This window comes from Typopeltis vanoorti, chromosome 12 (assembly GCF_054136105.1).
Source record: "Typopeltis vanoorti isolate ZY-2024b chromosome 12, IOZ_Tvanoo_1.0, whole genome shotgun sequence".
Classification (NCBI taxonomy): Eukaryota; Metazoa; Arthropoda; class Arachnida; order Uropygi; family Thelyphonidae; genus Typopeltis; species Typopeltis vanoorti.
Genome location: NC_143560.1, coordinates 75,114,906 through 75,137,201, shown reverse-complemented (window position 1 = coordinate 75,137,201; position 22,296 = coordinate 75,114,906). Strand labels below are relative to the sequence as shown.

At 34.6% G+C, this 22,296-nt stretch overlaps 1 protein-coding gene across 2 annotated transcripts in view; it reads left to right on the top strand.

The window, feature by feature from the left end:
* The window catches only part of Polr2F (RNA polymerase II subunit RpII18), a 46,469-nt gene that overhangs the window by 10,789 nt on the left and 13,384 nt on the right, over positions 1–22,296 (top strand). For both annotated transcript variants that reach the window (XR_016549142.1, XM_090401252.1), the window contains exons 2-3: positions 10,820–10,889; positions 21,625–21,749. Coding sequence is in view for 1 of the 2 variants with exons in the window: in XM_090401252.1 (XP_090257378.1) it covers positions 10,820–10,889; positions 21,625–21,749 (195 nt within the window). In the remaining variant the exon portion in view is untranslated. The remainder of the gene's footprint in view (positions 1–10,819; positions 10,890–21,624; positions 21,750–22,296) is intronic.

Sequence of the window (22,296 nt, the reverse complement as noted above, 5' to 3'; positions counted from 1 at the left end):
TCCTTCAGTGTACCCTAGGACAAGATAGTTCCATTATATAAAAGAAGTTTCCAAGACAGACATAAGCAAATTACAGACCAGTTAGTATCTCAGGAATAGTGGTTAATATTGGAAGAATTGGTTAAAGGTGGAATTCAGGAATGGGTGGATAGAAATATGATACTCTGTGGTGGGTAGCATGATTTTGTAAAAAGTAGCAACTGCCTTAGCAATTTACTTGCATTTTATAATAGTTGACATTTGAATTGGACAAGGGAAATAGCTACATCATGATACTGCTTGATTTTACCAAGGCATTTGACAGAATGCAACACAGGAAACTATCCCATAAGTTGTAGCATGTAGAATGGATATAAAGTGGGGGATGGCTGGCACACCAGAGAGTAGTATATGGTGGAGTGGAATCTTGGAGAATGAGAGTATCTAGTGAAACTTTTCAAGGCCCCATAGTATGGCCATTACTATTTAATTTGTATATTAATGATTATCCAAGCTAGTATTCAAGGATTTGGGAGTGATTATGAACAGTTGAAGTTCAGAGCCATGTATTGCAAAGTTGGCCAATAGCTTTAAAGGATTACTTGGAAAATAGCAATAGGATGGTTTATTATCTCGTTGTAAGGCTATGATATGGAGACATCTTGATTGCTATGCACAGATATGGTCACCCAAGTTTCTTGGAGAGGAGGTGGTGGAACATATCTAGAGAGAAGTGACTATGTTCTTGATAGGTCTGTGCAATGCTCCCTGTGAAGTTACATTGAAGGGATGTGGGTTGCAAAGTATAGTTGATAGACAGAAAATTTCATAAAAACCCTTGATAGAAACAGGGTTTTTTATGAAATTGATACAAAAGCCTCAGTACATGAATAGGGGAAGAGAGAGAACTAGGGCTTGCGTAAGATTTGTTTAGTGTGCACAGACTAGATTTTTGCTTGGAGAGTGAACCTGACTGAATGAATTTTAAGTGAGGTATGATTATTGAATGAATAATGGTTAGTGAGTTTCTAACCATTATTCATTCTATGAGTCTTTTGATTTAATGGAGATACCTTTTTAATAATAATTATCCCTTTCACCATATAGTCTTGGTGGATGATCATCTTTGCTGTTCCAAAAGATAGTCGACATGCACTTTCCATTGGAAAGTTGAATTTTGAATTTTTTGGCCATCAGTTAGGAGGCATGGTTGGCAATATTCTATAGACTGAATTTTCATTTCAGGATCACAGTGGTGGACCCAAATTTCATCCCCAGTAATGATTTTATGAAGACAAAGCATTCCAATTTCTAAAAAAGGGGAAATCATGTTTTTTGGTAATTTCAATGTCCACAATTCAAATTGGCTCCTTTTGAATTTCACTTACCAAGCTGGAAGAGGGGGGTAGAGATTCTTGATGTAAGCAATGACTTAAGACAGATCATTCATTTCTCTAACAGAATACCTGACAATTATTTTTGCAACACTTTGAATCTCTTTTTGACTCTTTTGCCTTCTGGGTTCTCTGTTCCTCTTGGAAATTCAGATCACAATTTCATCCTAGTTTCACCTCTAGAACATCCTTTAATCCTCATGTACTCTGTTATTACAACAAGTCCAAGTGGGAGGATTTGCATGACTTCTACTCCTCCTTTCCATGGTTAGGCTACTGTTTTTTCTTGAGATCCAGATACTTGTGATTTTGTTACAGAAATAATCTATATTGGAATGGAAGCTTTAATTTTTCACTCTGTTCAAAATTCCTGCCCTAAGTCATGGTTCTCCAAGAAGTGTTCCAGGATGATCCAGGAAAAGCAAACAGCTGTCACAAGTGACTTCAGACCAAAACATCAGCTTTATTCAGTCTACTCAGTCTGCAATACTTGTAAGCCATCATTAAAAGGGCTGAATTGAACTTCAACAAGACTAAATGTAGAATATTCACTGCTTCTGCCTTCTGATTCTTTTCCAAAACTGTTAGGCACAACTTTTTGTACAGCTGTGCAACCTTGTCTTACTCTCACTAACTGTAGCATAGTATCATCTAAAGCAGGGGTCTTCAACCTTTCAGACAGTACGGGCCGCATTAAAAATTTCAATGAAGCCCACGGGCCACTAAGCTATACTGCAGTATTTAGAATTGTAAGATGCTTTCCAGATTCACAAGGAACGCTGTACATTTGAGGATTTACATAAAATCCTATAAAAATAAACAAACTCGACTTTAAGAGCGTAGGTAGGAGTTTGGTTCATGAAAAGTAAATACAATCAATACTTGAAAAAATATAATTTAATGAAGAAAACATTAATTTTTTACAATGTCAATGGGAAACTTGGCAATGCTTTTCCTTGACCAGCTTTTCTATGTTGGCATCAATGTTGGAAGTCGCTATGCACAGAGTATTCTTGAGATGTTGGTCTGAGTTCTTGTCTTGGACTTCACATGCTTCATTCAGGAGAACTGCTCACAGAAGTATGTGCTTCGTAACAAAGCACACATCTTCAAAGCATGCCAGCGAAGATTAGAGAATGCGTCCTCAGAAATGTAGTCTTTGTAAAATGTAAGCAAGGGCATATTGAATAATTTTTCTCTCAAAGAAGAGTTGTTTTGGAGTTCAAGCATTTTGTACTGAGCTTGGCATTTTGGCAGCATTGACACTGATTGGCATTGAAAACAAATCTAAAGAAGACTGTTGGTTACGAAAATCACTAAATCTCTCTTCAAACTCACTTCGCAACATGGCTAATTTTGTAGCATATTCATCAAGAGATGAACAGTTGGACTCAGTGAGAAGCTGAAAATGAGTTGTCTTTTTTTGCGAGTTGTGCCTCCCAAAGTTTGAGCTTGGCCACAAAAGCTTTGATGTGATCAAACAGAGTGTGCACCAGTTGATCTTTGGATTTTAGCCGCGTATTTAGGTCATTCATAGGCAACGAGATTTCGGTAACAAAAGACAAAGTCTGTCATCCACTTCGGATCGTTAAATTCCACAATCGGATTCCCCCTTGGTTTCCATGAACTGCTGTATTTCGCTCCTTAAGTCAGACTCTTTTAAGAACCTTCCCTCCGCTCAACCAATGCACATCACTATAATAAACCACATCGTCATGATCCACTTCGCACTCGTGGGTCAAAAACTTGGAATTGACGACGATTCAATCCTCTTGCCGTAATAATGTTCATGACAGTCACAATAACTTTCATGACATTCTCAAATCGAATAGTTTTTGCGCAGAAATTCTCCCGGTGGATTAAACCGTGGTAATGGATGAAATCTTTTTTTTCTAGTTCCAGTTCTTTCCATAGCAGCACACAAACCCTTCATTCTTTCCCACCAAAGCAGGGGCACCATCAGTTACCACACCCTCGAGGTCGAAAAGCTGGAGTTTTCTTGGCGACTTCAAGAATATCAGAGCCTTTCATCATTCCCTTCGTAGGTACGAGCGCTAGCAGTTCGTCACAGTGAATTGTTGATCAAGGCCACGGACAAAGATAGCCAGTTTTGCTGGATCCTTCACATCTGTGCTCTCATCTAAAGCAAGTGAATATGATGTAAATTCGGATGACCATTTTTTTAAAGTTCCTTCAATGTCATTGGCAAGTTCTTCGACACGTCTTGCTACAGTTATCCCAGACAAACTTGGTTTTTTAAATACTTCCTTATTATTTGGGTGCAGAATTTCCCCAGCAGTGATGAGACACCCTTTCACAAACTCGACATCCAAGTAGGCTTTTGATTTTTTAGCAATTTTTTCAGCTATTACATAACTTACTTTGATGCATGCTTCGTTCTTTTCTCTCTGCCTTTTAAACATACCCTGCTGGCATTTTAAATCAATTTGCAGCTGGTTCACTTTGTCCACATGAAGCTGCCCTCGAAGGTGATCAAAATTGGATGCATGCTTTGTCTCATAGTGTCAATTTATATTGTATTCTTTTGATACTTACGCTGACTCACGACAAATTAAACACACTGGCTTATCGTTGATCGGCACAAAAAAGTACAAATTGATTCACTTTTCATTAAAAACTCGACAAGAATCACTTGATTACACTTTTTACTTGTAGACGTCTTAGTGATGGAAGGTGAACCCAAAAAATGATCCAAAATGGCTGTGTAATGGTTATTATCCACTGGATATGTCTCACACTAATGAAAAAAGTCTGGCAATATAAAACCACAATAGGCTATGGCTGACATGACGAACCTGCGTGCGCTTATACAAGAATATCACACTGTTCACGACTGACTGACTGTGGATGAGATCCTCTTGTATTTATATGAAAATAACGAAGTATCGAGAACCTTCGAGATGTATCTGGAAGGCACTAGACAGTGCACTCGAACAAACTATTGTGTCAGCCATCTACATGTGATGTTAGTACTTAAGTACCGCTTGGCGCTGGTAGATGGCTGAAGAAGCATGTCTATTTAATATTTATTTTTATAGGATTTTATGTGAAGTATCAAATGCACAGCGTTCCTTGTGAATCTGGAAAGCATCTTACAATTCTAAATACCACAGTATAGCTTAGTGGCCCGTGAGCTTCATTGAAATTATTTTTTATTTAATTGCGTTTTAATGTTAAGTAATTATTTTTTCAAAATGGCCAGCTGGCCACGGTAAAGAGCTCTGCGGGCCACAGGTGACCCACATGCCATGCATTGAAGACCCCTGATCTAAAGACAGTGCTGATGTTCTGGTTTCATTCTTTGCTTCCAATGCCTCCATAAATGACCTATAGTAAATTATCTCCATGGATACTGCAAATGCAGCTGGTCCTGATGGAATCTTGCCTATTATGTTCAACAGATGTGCTCCTGAACTCATAACACCTGTTCTTTATCATATATATATATATATATATATATATATATATATATACACTAAATTATATTCAGCTGGCATATGCATCCTATAGCACGGAAGCAAGCCCATATATATATATATATATATATATATATATATATATATATTTATGTTGGGCCCATACACGAGAGGTTGGTTGATCAACCTACCGTATATGGGTAGTTGGTTGGGAAAGGAGAAACTTGGTTACGTTTGATTTAAAAATCTGTATAATTGTATTCTTTCGGAAATACATCAGTGGGAAGACTGTTCCACAGTACAGTAGTAGCAGGGATGAAGGAGTAGAAACTTGATCTGTAGGTTTCAATGTGTTACTGCGAAAGGATGTTGGGTGGTAGCTGGGCTTAGTACCGAATGGGGGAATTATTGATGCTATTTCAGATGAGCATTTGCCTTGGAAATATTGTAGAATACACAAATTGCAGAGACCAAACGTCTATGTGAAAGTGAGGAGAGTGAGTTGGTCATCAACCTAATTGCTCTCTGCTCTCCTCTGTATTGAGTCAAGCATTTTGAGGGAGTTTTTATGAGCCCCACTCCAAATATGAGAGCAGCATTTGATAGCTGAGCAGATTTGTGACATATAAAGTTAACAGCTATTTAGAGGTGAAGTAATGTCTTGAGCAAAAGAGAAATCCTAGTTTTTTGGAAGCTGAGGAGAGGCCTGATGTCAATGTAATTCCAAGAAGAGAAATCTTATTTTGTCTGCAAATTTGAGTATTATCAAAAATAATATAGGGGGAATTTTTTTTTTTTTTTTTTTTTTTTTTTTTTTTTGGTGAGAAATAAGACATCTGGGTTTTACTAGCACAGCCATTTCCCAAAAAAGGTGTAAATGTCGACCATCAAGTTTTCGACCTATTCCTCTCACCTCTGTTTTGTCCAAAGTAATGGAGTTTGTCAATAGTCAACTTCTTCAACACTTGGAGAACTACCATCTAATTATTGACAATCAGTATGGATTGCATCAGTTTAGATCCACAGGAGATCTCCTGACATACGTCACACACAAGTTTGTAGAAATCTGTGCACTTGACATCTCCAAGGCTTTTGATAAGGTCTGGCATCGAGGGCTTTTCAACAAATTACCATCATATGAACTGCCTTTGTCCTTGTGTCATTGGATTTCCAGTTTTCGCTTAGATTGGTCCCTGCATGTAATGGTGGATGGTGTTCTCTCTTCAATTTTCCTGTTAATGCATGTATCCCCCAGGTCTCTGTCATTTTGCTCACCCTCTTCTGTGTTTTTATAAAAACAACCTGCTCTCATTGACTGCAAACTCTATTCATAGATTTGTTGATGATAGCACTCCACACTCATCCTACTCATATGACAATCCTTACAGTGCACAAACATTTCAAGCTTCAAGGTCATATGTAATAAGTGTTCTGAACACTAATTTCTGCAGTATCCTTGATTTGGGAGAAAACTAAGTCATCTTCAGTGCTTCCAGAACAGTTTAACTTTTTTGCTTGAAAAAAACAACAACTCAGATCTTCACTTTTGATAATGCTCAGTTTAGTAGTCAAGACCAAATCTCTCTTGGATTGATTCTTACCCATAGTTTTCCTGGCATAATCATATTACTTCTCAAGCATCAGCTTCCAAAAAACAGGGCATCCTTTTCTGCTCAAGACAGTACTTCTCTTCTGACTATTACTTACTCTGTATAAATCCCAAATTCAGCCAACTTTGGAATACTACTCTCATGTTTGGGGTGGTGCACTTAAGACTTCACTAAAAATTCTTGATGTTCAGAAAAAGGTGGTTCAGTTGTGACGTGTCTCTTACAGATTCTCTTCAGCCACTTTCTCATAAAAAATCAGTTCATCATGACTTCCATTTCTGCCATATCTACAGGAATTTGAGCAACTACTACTACTCATCATCTATTTACAGTTAAACTGCATGCTCATCAAACCTGCTACTCCTAATCATCTTTCATTCTATTCATCTCAATTCTGTGAAACAGCGTCTCCCTTCAAGCATTTCTAAAGGACTACAACCTCCAGAATATCAATGGACTACTCTGCATCTGATCCTGTTCACACATGACATTGATTTGTTACAGGCCCTGCTGCCTCTTGTCTGGGAGTAATATATAAAATTGCTGCATACCATTTTACATGCATTGACAAACTTCACACTTTACTGTATATCATGGGTGTCAAACTTGCGGCCCGTGACGAATATTTTTGCTGCCCAGCCAAATGTTTGCCAATGAAAGTGATTACTGCATATAGCCATGTTACATGCAGGTGAACCATTTCCCCCACTATTTCTACCAGGCCGATTATATACCTACTATCATGTGCCAGTGCCACGGCCACATCTAGTCGTCAGTCTTGTTTGGACTGACTTGTTTGGTGTGTGTAACAGGAAATATTTTGCTTTCGGTGAATAAGAAAAATAAGTTTATTTACGTTGCACTTATTAATTTGTGCAGTTATTTAGTGACTGGTAAGTTGATGTTCAAGAAAAAACATCAGTTTTTATTAAAATATTCTATTATTTTATGTTAACGATTATTAGTTTTTATTAGTCCTTTGTATTCAGCATGTCTCTATCAAAACCAAGTGATAGTAATAAACGAAAAATTGCTGATGAACATCGAAATTCTAAGAAAAGTGGGAACTGGAGTATTTTTGCTGTGAAGTAAAAAATAGAATAATCTGCTTAATATGTAATGTTATCAGTGTACCAAAGTTATACAACATTAATCGTCACTATGAACAACATAAATCAAAATACAATAATTACGAGGGAATAATGAGACAAGAAAAGTTGATAGAGCTCAAGTCGGGGCTGAAAAAACAACAGTTCATGTTTACTCAAGTATCACCAGAAAGTGAAGTGGCGGTGCATGCAAGCTACGTCTTGTCGGAGTTGATAGCTAAACACTCGAAACCTTTTACTGAAGGTGATTTCGTTAAGGAATGTCTGATTAAAGCTGCAGAAATTATTTGTCCTGAAAATATGAAGGCTTTTCAAACAATCTCTTTGTCTCGAAATACAGTTGTGGAAAGAATTACTGATTTGGCTGACAATTTAAGTGTTCAGATCAAAGCAAAATCATCTAGTTTCGAAGCTTTTTCCATTGCCTGTGACGAGAGTACGGACATTCGGTGCGTAGCTCAATTAGCTGTGTTTCTTCATGCTTGCAACACGGATTTCAACATTTTTGAGGAATTATTGGAACTAGTACCAATGCATAACACTAGTACAGGACAAGATACATTTAATTGTGTTTTTGAACTTCTGCAAAAATACAATCTACCTCTGTCAAAATTAACTTCTGTAGCTACAGATGGAGCTCCTTCTATGACCGGAAAAAACAATGGCTTCGTGGCATTACTGCAAAAAAAACAAAGTGAAATTTATGACGGATCCAAGATTCATCATATGCATTGCATTATACATCAAGAAGTATTATGCGCAAAAGTAATAAACATGGAAAATGTGTTGACATCTATCAAAAAAATCATTAATTTCATAAAATCTCGAGGCTTAAATCAGCGACAGTTCTGCTTTCTTAAGTGAATTAGACAGTGAATATTCGGGTTTATCCTACTATACCGAGGTACGTTGGCTATCCTGCTTGAAGATTCTTAAACAATTCTGGGACTTGAAAGAAGAAATATGTCAGTTCTTAATAACTAAAAATCAAGACACAAGCCTGTTTTTTGACACAGTGTGGTTGCAAGATTTATTCTTCATGGTTGATATAACAAAACACTTATATGATTTAAATTTAAAACTGCAAGGAAAAGATCAGATCATTACGAACATGTGTGACCAAGTTAAGGCATTCAAATGTAAACTAGTTCTTTGGGAAAAGCAGTTGAAAAATGAAGATTTATCGCACTTTCCGACATGCAACGTGAACAAATCAAGTTTAGGTGAAACTGCATTGTATTAAAAATACTCAGAAAAAATTGTAAGCCTTAGAACTGAATTTGAAATAAGGTTTGCAGATTTTAAATTTTTCGAAGACAAGTTTTCTTTGTTTCTTCGATTTTTTTCAATAAATATTGAATCAGTACCTAATCAAATGCAAATAGAGGTAATTGAGATCCAGTGCGATTCAGATTTGAAGGCAAAATTCAGTGAAGTTGGCATGCCTGGATTTTACAAATATTTACCTGCCAGGTTTAAAAATACTTGAAAATTTGCATATGAAATTCTATCCATGTTTGGAAGCACTAATCGGTGTGAGCAGTTATTTACAATTATGAAGCGAAATAAGTCTCCTGTCAGATCGAATTACTGACATTCACCTTGGATCAGTTTTGAAAGTAATCACTGCAAACAAGATTTCCCCCAAAGTAGGAAAGATAGTAGCAGAGAAGAGATTATCAAGTGTCAGGGAGAAAACATTAATTTTATCGTTGTTCTTGTTCTTTTTTTTATACTGTACTATTCAAAATAAACCTGAGTTTTTATGAAAATTGAAGTTTTAGTTTTTTGCAGCCCACATAAAATTAAACCTCGTTTATTTGGCCCATGTTAGCCTTTGCTGTATATTAAACTAATGGAGGGATGAATGAACAAAACTAGACATGTTTCAGTGCCTCTTAGCATTCCAGTCACCTCTCGTCTGTCTACTGCATCACTTATTTAAAAAATAGTCACAAGAAATTAATTCCTGGAAAAACGCAAGTGTTGCTCAGATAATCTAAATCCTGCTTTTGTCAAGACAGCACCATTAAGAAATTGCTATTCTCACTTCTTTCACTCACAGAAAGGATTGTTAGTCAGTGATGAAAGGAAACTTCTCAGTAAATCACCAGTATATATTATTTTTACAGCTATTTTGCCTGCTGTCATTTAGGAATGCCCCTTTTTTGATGTCATTGGATGCTATGTCATCTACTTCCCCTGTGAGTTACATAATTTCTATTTTCAGAACCCTTTTTTTTTATCTCTTCCTCCATCCAAAAAAACTCTACCCACCCTTAATAATAATATATATATTATATAAAAAAAAAACAGGTTTTTTTTTTTCAAATTAATTCTCCCACATTGTCTCAACTCCCCCCTCATACTTTTTCCACCCCCTTCCTTTTAACAGCCTAACAGCAGCAGCACATCGCAGTAAGAAGACAGCCAACAATAACATCCAAAAAAAAGGTATGTGCAATTCCTATGTTATTCTGCATATATTTGTCTCTATAATACATCTGTAATGCCCTGAGAATTCTTGAGTGAAAAAGCCAATGACATTAAAAAAGGGGCACTCCTAAATGAAAGCAGGCAAAATAGCCATAAAAATAATAGTTTTTAAGAGTAGTAACGTGGGAATTTCGACAGAAATAATATCAATATATATGTATATATATATATATATATGTGGTACTAAGATTTGTACTTTGAATATTTATTTTTAAAACCAAACTACCAAAAAAATTTATATGCTATGATCTATAATTTATAGATAATGCTATAATTTAGCACTAGGTAGGTAGCCTTATTTTTAAAAGAATGGGCAGTAAGTTAGTTATCCAGCTCCACATTTTGCAATTATTTTAATCTTTAAATATCTCTACTTTTATTACTGTGGTTATCATGTAATTTATTTTATTATGAACTGGTCATTTTTATAAGTTAGTCATTCAATAATGTTTAGTAGCTTCTGTTACTAATGTTTTGATAAGTAATGATTCTTCTTTAATGGAAGAAAACTGGAGATTGTTATAAAAATATATTTAAATACCCTCTACATATTTTACTTGTAATTTAACAAGCATCATCAAATGAAGATTTGAAGTATTGCAGAAATTGCTAGTCACCTGATAGATGACTAACAGTTTCTGTAATACAGTATAATAAAGCCAGAACATGGCTTTTTTTTGTAGTAGGATCCACAAAATAAGTAGTTACATTGCTTGAGTTATTGTCTACAATGTTATTACTTTTATCATTACACATTTTCTGTATACAGCATATTAATATACATTTTCTTCCAGTGTTGGTGGTGAGGATTATGATGAAGGAGATGGTGATGATGATAATATGGAAGAAATTGAGCAGAATGAGGTAATCATTTAATAATGTAATTTATGAAATTTGATTTGTAGATAGTAAAAATTTTTGCAATGTTGTTTGAATATAATTATTAAGGAAATTAGTTGAAATGATCTATTCATTATAGTTCAAAATATACATGATTGATTTTGATATGTAGTGCAATTCTGTTTGCATGACTATAGTGATTGTGAATTATGTCCAGTTGCATCCTCATTCTAGGATGGCTTGCCAATTTTTTCACTTAGTAAAAGGCTACTTTAGACCATTAACTTGCCATTGATCTTTAATATTTAAAAAAAAAAAAAAGTTGAAAGAAGAGGATTGCAATAAAACCGAAATTCTGGTAATTACTCATAGGTTTTGACACATAAGCGTTGTTCTTTAATGGAAGAAATGTTTAATTATTAATGTTTTAAGTATCTTGCATATATTCTATAATTTTAATTTGCATCAGCAGATCAAGATTAAGAGACTGAAGCACTACTTTCAAAAAACTGTTAGAAAGCAATATAAAATGTCTGTACAGTGATGTGATGTAAAAATGTTCTGTAGATGAAGCTGCTTTTGAGAGCACGATGAATACCATTCAAAAAAAGTTAATGTTCCTATTTGCATATGACAACTTCTCATGTTGTATTATGATACATATCAAGTGATTTCCAATATAAATATCACATGGAGACTAGTAAATATAAAACTGGTTTTCCAAAAGATGAAGATATATTGAAAAGGGTCCAGATATGATTGACTACAGTGGTTTCTTGTCTCTGGAATGTTGAGTATGAAGACCGAGAAAATGCTATTTACAGAAACTGGTGGATAGGAGAGGAGGAGGAGGGTGGGGATATGATTGAGACATAAGTTAAGGGACTATTACCAGATTAATGTGGAGGAGGTTTTGCATAGAATGGGGGAAAGCAGGGGGGGATGAGGTCATCCCTAGAAGCTATATAAAGAGGGGTTGAGGAGCAGGTTTTTTTGCATGGAGTGGTGAGTGATTGAAATGCATTGCCCAAGAATGTGGTGAGTGCAGAGATTGAATGTATTTGAGGCATGGTGGTATGAACTGGATGATAGTGAAGTCTCCTATGATGAGTCTTTTGACTCCATGGAGGTCTGATGATAATAATAAAACTGATTTATTAGTTTAAAGCTTTGACCAGTTATATGTACCTTGTAATGCATGTCTTTAAACTAGCAGTAAAGAAATCAGTAATTAAATAGTTCACCAGTTAAGCATGTAGTAAAATGATATTCAAGAAGTAGTATCATATCTAAAGATATAGTGTGTAACATATCACTGCATGTTGAAGATTTATTGGTAAGGACCAGACCTAATGTAAAATAATTCCTTGGTTTTTGTTACATTGGGTTGGGATTCAAAGGAACTTCCTAACAAAACTGTAGTTCAGTATAGGGCATTTGTTTGTTGCCAGTATATTTGATCTTCATTTGTATAGACAATTGGACCAAATGTTTTCAAACATCTTTGTGTTCTGACATATGGATTTCTCCAGATTGACTATTGGTCCAACATAGCATATATTGCATAAGCAGTACATTTTGTAGACTTGGTTTTTTTAATGGGTGAGTGGAGAGGTTGTGTGTAAGGATATAAGGAAGGCCACTGCTCTTCCACGATCCTGGGTCTCCTGGTTCTTAGATTTTTCCTTAGTAATATGTAGAACTTTAAGTTCTTGATGTTTCTTTGTGTTATTAGATTTTTGCCCTGTCTCATGGTTTGATGATAGAAATAGTATGAAGTGTGTGTCAGTGGCGTTGTATGCCCATTTCGGTTGGGTGTGTTGTCATGTGGGTTATGTAACCCACGCTATAAATTTCATGTCAATTTGACCATATGTATGTATAGGCATGCGCCCGCAGAAAATTTTCCAGGGGGGGGGGAGGTTGAGACAAATAATTACATCAATAAATTACTAAAATTTAGGGGATGTTAAATCCCACATAGTTTTAAAACTGAATAAGAAACTCAAAGATTGGAATCGGAGAGTTTCTTGCCGAATATAGTAAACTATAAAGTATCGGCGACACTAGCGTTAGCCAATGCAAGTGATCCTAGTACGTAGTACAATACCGGACGACTCGTTGCAAAGGTAGGGGAAGTTCAGATCGCTATTCTTAGGTATTTTCCATAATGTAAAACACATTTCCTAGGAAATGTATGCTGTTATTACATTATGGAGGGAGGTCACTACCCAGACCGGTTTCAGCCTTTTTTGAGGCTTCATCAGTGAGTAGCTAGAGCTAATACCGAAGTGTATAGCGAAAAGAACTTATATATATTCTGCGAATGAGTTTTCCAAACAGGTGCAGCCATTAAGTTATTTCAGTATATGAACTTCCCCCACCTTTGCAACGAGTCGTCCGGTATTGTACTACGTACTAGGATCACTTGCATTGGCTAACGCTAGTGTCGCCGATACTTTATAGTTTACTATATTCGGCAAGAAGCACTCTGATTCCAATCTTTGAGTTTCTTATTCGGTTTTAAAACTATGTGGGATTTAACATCCCCTAAATTTTAGTAATGTTTTCATTGCCGAAATGAAGCTTATTAGTTCTTTATACTTAAGTACATCAATAAATTTTTATAATTAGTGATTTAATTAAATAATTACATCGATAAACGTCGTTTAGCTTTTTTTGATATAAACTATAAATACGTTATTTTCATTTTGCGTCGATTTTAATGATCTTTAATTCTTGGGGAAAAAAGGTATTCAGAATTAATAGTTTTTAGCACAATTTCATATATTAAAAAATTGACCGGCATATTTTATTAAAAATCAACTAATTAATTAATCCTAAATTAAATTATTTCAGTTTAAAAGCTAAAAAATCATAAAACTAACAAGTAAAATAATATTAAATTACATACACTTACCTTTTAAAAATGTATTTTTTTGTTTAAATTTGTTTCACTATAAATTTACAATTCACACTTCACTCTGTAACTCACTAGACACAGAGAACAAACAAACTGGTCACTGTTCACAAATCAGAAAAAGATGAACCAAAAGCAGGAAGATGTGTTTTATTGCTACCCCGTAACAGGCCAACCCATAATAAAATTTTAAGACAGACAGAGTTCCCAGGGTCGAGGGTGTAAGATTGCATATCTCAATCAATTTCACGATTATAATTTGTGGAATTTTTTAATGGATCCCAGGGAGAAGTGCCCCAGCGGACGCTCATGACTGTGTGATTGCATTTTATCTATGTATGAAAGTTTTGAGGGGCATAGCGCATTAGCACTCATCTTAATTAGTCCAATGCAATTAATTGCAGGATAACTGAATACTTCTGTGTAGAGTGGGGGAACAATCTGTTTTATGATTGATTAGAAAACAACAATGAAGGAGAATGCTATATTTGATTGATATATTTGAAATACTCAAAGATGAAAATATGTGAACCATCATTTATAAGATGTGAGAATAGGAAAGGATAAGTGTGAGTAGAAACACTTTCATTAATGGTAAACGAATTATTAATAATTATCATTTGGGATATGTGTGTCCTATAAGTTGCTGGGTAGAGCAAATAGCATGACCCTATAAATTCTAAGCATAAGTGAATTTATGATGGTATAATTAAAAAAGAACTTATGAGAGAGAGTATTGCAGGAATAAATATGGTTTGATGGAGCAGCAAATCATCTTGTAAAATTTGTTGCACATGTTATGTGTATTTCTCTGGTTTGTGTATATTTCGCTCTGTTTTCCGAGAATTTTATTTTCTTTACTGAGACTCAGCATACATAACATCCGATCATTATTGGAATTATCCACACTTTTGGGAATCCTAAATTCATTAGTTTTTTTTTTTTTTTTTTTTGTATCAGTGGTTCTTCTGTCTTATCAACTTTCAACTTTTCAGTTCCAGAAAGCATGTGTAACATCTGTTTGTAATAAAGCCATCAGATATAGTAAGTGACAAGTGACAACATTCAAATGAATTGGTTGACACAATAACCAATCACAGTTGCTAGGTGCTGAGTGAGCTCAAAATTTTAGCTCTACCTAGACGCCTTCTCAGTGGTCTAAAAAAATACTACGCTAAGAATTTGACACGCTGCACCCTTTTTACATCTTTTCGAAGGTGTATGCATTTTGAAAGCACACCTGGGCTATTAACGCGAATGTGACGCAATGTTTACGTGGTAAAAAGCGCCTTCTTCATGAAGCTTATTATCCTCGTGAAGAGGACAATAAAGTATTAGTACAGCATATTGTGTTCAATTTTAGGAATCGTGTGAAGCCTGCAAACAGTTGGGGGAGTCTTTAATGGGAATAAATGCAAAAATATAATATCGGTGATACTGATATTTTGTGGATGAGCACCGCACACCCGGAATATTCGCCCCTGATACACACACACACACACACATTAATTTTCAGTACACGAGTGTTTTACTTAGAAACATCCAGGAGGATGTCTTAAAATGGAAGGGACTTGTTATTTTTCATTTCTGACAGGTTTATGCAATGATATAGATTTAGGGTAACTCTCACTCTCTTAGTTACTATGTGGATCCTTGCTGGATAATATTGTCGATATAGTGGAGTTAACTACTAATTAAAACCAAAACTATCTAAAACTTGCTTTTCAGTTGGCTTGAAGTGGAAAAAGTGAGGAGCCAGCTGTTAAGAATTCTTTCTATTCTTAATATTTATCTTGAAACTGCAAGTTCATATCTATGCACACTTTGGACAATGTGACTTTATCAGGTTAGAATGTTTTTGCAAAAGGCATATGGTTTCTTCTCTGAATAGATATTTAGACTAGCTAGGTGGTCAAATGGCCTTAACCCTTTGACATATAAATTATTTTTGAAGTTGGAACAGATCAAACTACTATTTACTTAATTCATGTGATTTATTTTGTTAATTGTTACCTTATTATAAAGAATATAAATAATTTTGCGAAGTATGATACTTTTCGAAGCACTTGGGTAAATGTAACGGTATCAAACATTTTTTACATTGCCATGTAGTCTCAGTTCTTACATTATGCTTGGCACATACATGGCATCTCTTTGCTGGATGTTGCTTTTTATCAGTAGGGGGTATATGTTCAGGGAAATGTGCCCAATTTTTTGCCTGCAGTCTAATTGGGCAGTCCTTTTGCGATGGACGTCCACGGGTACTATAATTAGGTAAAGATATATTTGACAACATATCTTCTGCTATGTTCAAACGGAAATCGACTATTGTTAGTTTTGATATATTGGGTAGTTTGGAATATAAAACATAAGCATTGTAAATAGCGATATCCATCAAATAGAAAAATATTTTCTTGTAACCTTTGACGCATTTTCGCATAATTGGAAAACAAGCAAGTAGTTGGTCTTGCCTATCGACACCACCCATTCCACAATTGTATTCAAGAACACATTTAGGTTTTATTACTTTTTCTTCATCACCCCTCTTACTGCTCCTTACTTTTCCTGTATCTACCATTTCTTCTTTTGAATGCTTTATGCTAATCATGTAAACATCCTTCTTATCGTGCCAACGTAATGACAAAATTCCTTGACAAGATAAAGTTTTTGATTCGCCTTTTTTTTTATTTTATATGTCGTCAGTTTTTTCTAACTGTCCCCACAACATTTGTACTATTTTTTTCAAGAAATAAAATAATTCTGGTGACGAATACCAATTATCTAAGAATAACGTATATCCTTTTCCTAAAATAGGTTCGGCCAACTCCATGACAATATTTTGAGATGCAGGTGTATCGATTCCCGGAATTTTATCCTTTCCTGTATAAATTTTGAACTGAACAATATCCAGTCTGATTCACATAGCTTGTAAAATTTTATCCCAAATCGTGCTCGTTTGCTAGCAATGAACTGTACATAATTTAGTCGACCTCTATATTTCATAAAGGATTCGTCAATTACTACATTTTTATCTGGTGTATATAATTGCTGAAACTTATTATTCAGGTAGTCGTCTTTCTTTATTGTTTCATTATCCACGAAATGGAGAAAATGAGATATAGCCAAGAAGCGTTTACGAGGCATAATTTTCGAATATATGGGTGTCTCGACCACAGCCCTCTTTGACCAATACATGTCTATATTAGGTTTTCTTACCTGTGACATAATTATACATAATGCAAAATATGCCTGCAATTCGTCACTTGTTATTGGATACCATATTCAATCTTTTTAGTAATTTCCTCGTTTATTGCTTGAGCTGCATATCTATTAGTTTCTGTAACTATCATGTCAAAGAAATCATCACAAAGTATTTGTTTCAAAACAGGAAGAGGTGTCGGATTTGCACCAAATCTTAGCAAAGCAATTGCATTGATGCCAGGAATTTCCGTAAATGGTTTTATAATAGGAATATTTTCCTTTTCTTGCCAATTCCATTCATTTTCTGTTAAATCAGAATCATCGCTACTAGACAATATTTGTCTCAAACGTTTACGAACATTGCTTTGAATCGAACTTCCACTGCTACTGTCGCTATTGTCACTTGACAAGTCAAAAATGCCAACACTGATGATATAAATTTGTCTCTCTGTTTTTATCCAAATTGTCCTCTCCGCTTTCAATATCGCTTTCGGCTAACATATAAATATTTGCAGACATATTAGGGGCAATAATAAATTGCAACACAAACTAACTAGTGAATAGAGTTTATATGCATATATATTCACTGCCTAACACCCTAAATTTGTTTGAAGAAATTGAAGCGAACTTTGTAACATCTGCAATACTTCAAAATCAATTTTGGTGCAATAGACAAAATACGTGTCACAGACATCTTTGTATGTTTGTTTGAAATTGACGCGAAGTTCGTCACGTCTGCAATACTTCAAAATCAATTTTGGTGCAATAGACAAAATACGTGTCACAGACATCTTTGTATGTTCGTTTGAAATTGACGCGAAGTTCGTCACGTCTGCGATATGTCAAAATCAATTTTGGTGCAATAAACAAAATATGTGTCACAGGCATCTTTGTATGTTAACGGGTTAATAAAAATTTTGTTTTTCATTGAAAAACTATTAAGGTGGATTCCTATATAAGAATATCTTGCACTTGTAGGAGTCCACCATACTTATGTGCAGAGTTTCTAACTTTGGTAGGTATTAGAGATTAAGGCTGGGCAAGTCTCTAACATTGACAATGGAACATAGAGGTACATCTGTTTTTTTTTTTGTGATTTAGAATTTCAAATTTTTGAAACTAATGGGTTTTTGGAGGTAACATGTTTAGTGATTTCTTCAGGTCAGTTGATGAAGCCTTTAATCAAAAGAAAAAAAAAAATCCTGTTGATTTTAACTTTCTTCAGAAAGTTAGTGAAGACTAGTGAGTAGCTAGTCTTCATCCTTCAAACATTAACTGATAGTGCATCCAAAAAAACTATCAATAAGTCAGAGCTTTTCAAGAGAGAATATGACAGACAACTGCACCAAGAATCAAATTTAGAACTGTCTTTTTGCAGGGATACACGAGCATCAATCTGGCATTCATTCTATTATATTTTGGATGTGCCAAGTCAGGTTGATGCCCAGTAAGTGGTATTAGCATCATTAAGCAATAATGATGCCAGTTATTCATTTTGAAAGCATCGACATCCAAAACTATTGTTTCCTTTATCTACTCATATCATAGTGTTCTTATTTGTTTCTGAAGGAGTTTACAGCCATTCAAAATAACCAAGATTAGAATTAATGCTGAAGTTATATTTCCAAGTTTGGAGGCCTGAAGTGGCTTGAAAAAGTTCCATGTTTGGTCTCTAGAGCAGGGCTTATGGACTATGTAAAAAAAATAAATTAAAAATACAAAATATATATAAAATTGATTTAAAAAAAAAGAGGGGGGAAATAATCCTTAGCCTGCCCATGGTATCTAACATACTATAGGTTGACTAGTAAACTTTTGTGGATGGGACACACAAAATTAATGTGAAATCATTAGCGTACTGGTCATGATTCACTTGGAAACTATTTGCTTACACTTGAATAACGGATTATACAAGAATAAAATTTCTTAACATTTTTAATGTAATTTATAACCAAGTGAAAAATTGTTCTACAACCAGATCTAATCCACAATATTTTAATAAGGTTTCACCTTTTCACCACACATGTATTGGAAATATGACTTCTGCATTACTTCAACTTTGGTATCTCTTGATGTGGCTTCCACTGATGAGACCTCAGTAACATTTGAAACCAATCTGGGTAGTGATCCTTCTCATAATGCATAACATTATACACCTGAAAGGATGTGTATTTTGCATTAAGGAGATTAAGGCAATTCATCTGAAGTCATTAGCTTCTATATACATGTAGTGTGGTCGTGAAGATACTTCATGCACAAACTTTGTTTGCTTACACTTAGATAAAGGATATAATTTCTTGGCATTTTTAATTTAATTTTAGTTTTCTTAGTAGTTTTTCTTAGACCTTTTTCTATGTTAGTAGTGTTGTCTACTTTGGGAGGAGAGATTGTTGCCATTTGTAAAGTTTTGTATTTTATATTTTTTATGATATTGTTTATGGCGTTACTTTTTAACTCAAAGTGTTTCCCTTCTTATTTTGTAATTTTTGTGGTTGTTTGAGCTTGTACAAAATGCCTATATGCCCTAGTTTGTAACTCACGTATAATACTATTATTTAACTTTAGTCCTTTCGTAATCTACTTAGCTTTACTCCCCCCCCCCACTTTCAAGGCCGTAAAGTATGGTCTCACACGTGCTAGTATCGTAGACTGAGTAAAAGCCTCTGGCTGGGACCAAATCCATAATCTACGTTGCTATAATTCAAATATATTAATCCTTAAAAATTATTTTTGTTAACGACTGCAGCATTAAGGATCGTGTAAAAGAATTTATCTTTCCCTTACGTACAAGAGAATAATTTAGCAAAGCATGCGGAATAACTCTTAAATCAATTTTATTGCAAGCAACTCCGAATTACTCAGTCGTGGCTGTTACTTTACTTAGGTCACACAGGTTCGATTTGTTTTATGAGACAGGGCATTGGCTAACAAAGATCAGGCAAGCTATTAACAAAACAAACATGTTTATTCTAACTAGACAATTAATATACAAGGGAAATAGTACATATCACGTCTGATTCTCACGCATTCATTAAAACAATTCACTTAAAGCATTAGACAAAGAAATTATTCACACTCAACTTATTAAACACATGGATGGATTTTAGCACACATAACCGTACTCTCATTACAATTAAAAAAATTACACTGTACATTCTAAGCATTATGTAACACAAGCATTATTCAAGTCTACAGTATTCTATTATACGCATTCAAACTGACGTTTGGCTTTCTGACCTCTTCAAAGCGGTCAGAAACATTATAATTATACCATTATAAATACATTATACCATTAGTTAAACAGAATCAACATCTATCGTCTGTACACACAATCTAGCTATTAACATAAAGCAATCTACTTACAAGCTCACTATATCATGTACAGTCCTGAATCCAAAAAGGTTAAGGGTGAACTCTGCTGGCTCCTTTCTTTTTCTTGTGCAAGGCTGTGATCGGGCACTATCCAGCAGTAGTCTTCTTGCAGATTCCTGCCTTGTAACTTTAATGCATTTTTTCGTCGATGTTAGGAACTTCGTCTGCTGCTACAAATCAGCATGCACGTGGATCGGTACATTTTTCGAAGAATTTCACAGAAGGATATCTTGTAATGCTGCCAGCGAACTCGCCTTGATCTCCAGAACTACTGCTTGTGGGACCGCGACTCCTTACAACTTGCTACAGGAACAAAAAAAAATAAGAGAGAGCCCCCTTGAGTCTCAATCTCTGCCTTTTATATCATATCCAAAAAATTTCCTGGATTTACTGGAAGCATCCTTATCACCCACGCTTACGTCAGGTTTTGGTAGCAAAACTCATAATCCGGTGACCTTTGACTGTTGGTAACCTTCAGTTTACTAGCCTAATCCTGTCTGAGCTTTTTAATTACAATTGCTTGTGGTTCTATATTCAGTTATTCTATCATTATATTACAAAAATTTATTACATTACAGTAGGTTACAACTTTTAATTATAAGTATTTTATGGCCCATGAAAAATTGATATAGGTGAAAAATATTTCTATTTTTCACCACAAGAGATTTTACAATACACCGGAAAGGATGTGTATTTTGCATTATGGGATACTAAGGCAATTCATGTGAAGTCATTAGCTTCTATACACATGTAGTGTGGTCATGAAGATACTTTGTTTGCTTACACTTAGATAAAGGATATAATTTCTTGGCATTTTTAATTTAATTTTAGTTTTCTTAGTTTTTCTTAGACCTTTTTCTATATTAGTAGTGCTATCTACTTTGGGAGGAGAGATTGTTGGGAGCTAAGGCAAAATTAAAGTTTTTTGAAAGAATATTTAAATCTGCACTTGTAATGACATGTGGATTAACTGTAACTTTCTTGTTGGTATACAGTTTTCTTTCTCATCTTGTTAGAAGGAACTCTTTTCAGGAAATTCATTTGTACTACCATATTTCACTTCTCAAAATGAGCAGAGGACATACTCTATTCTGAACTACTAGCTTCCCTGCCAATGAACTGATCGGAAGAGTGTTCGGTCTTTCGAACACTCTTCCGATCAAGATTTATCTATAATTTGGATGAATAATGAATAATCCTTCCATACATGCAACTTTTGGCATCATTTTGTCATTTAAAAATTTCTTTTATGCTCTCTAACTTTAGGATGAAAATACGGATATCTTGGCTGCCTCAGAACATCCTCAACAGAATCAGAAACGTATTACTACACAATACATGACAAAGTATGAAAGGGCTAGAGTTCTGGGAACAAGAGCTTTGCAAATAGCGTAAGTATATCAGAATAATGTTTTTAAAATAGAATTTATTACTTTTTTGCCATTATTTTTTAACTTATAATGAAATGACATTCAATATAAACCATTTTTTTTTTAACCATATGATCTTAAAAATAAAGATATGTAGTAATAATATAATTTTGTTTATGGTCACAGGCTTGTCCTGATAATTAAAATGTGTGTGTATATATATATATATATATATATATATATAATATATATATATATCCTCTTCAAATTGCCATGAAAGAACTAAAGTAAGCAATAATTATTTTTAGTCAAAATTTATAATCAAGAAGTATTTGTATATTTCTAAAGTTTATGCAGTGCTGCAGATATCACGTTTTCTTTCTTGTATAATGATGCCTGTGGAGTATCCATAACTAGAAAATAACACATATGTCACAGTAAAATAAATTTTATTATGTAAATCATAAGACATCCTCGGTACATTTATCGAATAAGATTTCGTTCTTCTGAAGAATCTCTAAAGCATCATCATCAAATTCCTAACATTTACCTTCAAGGGATGTACAGG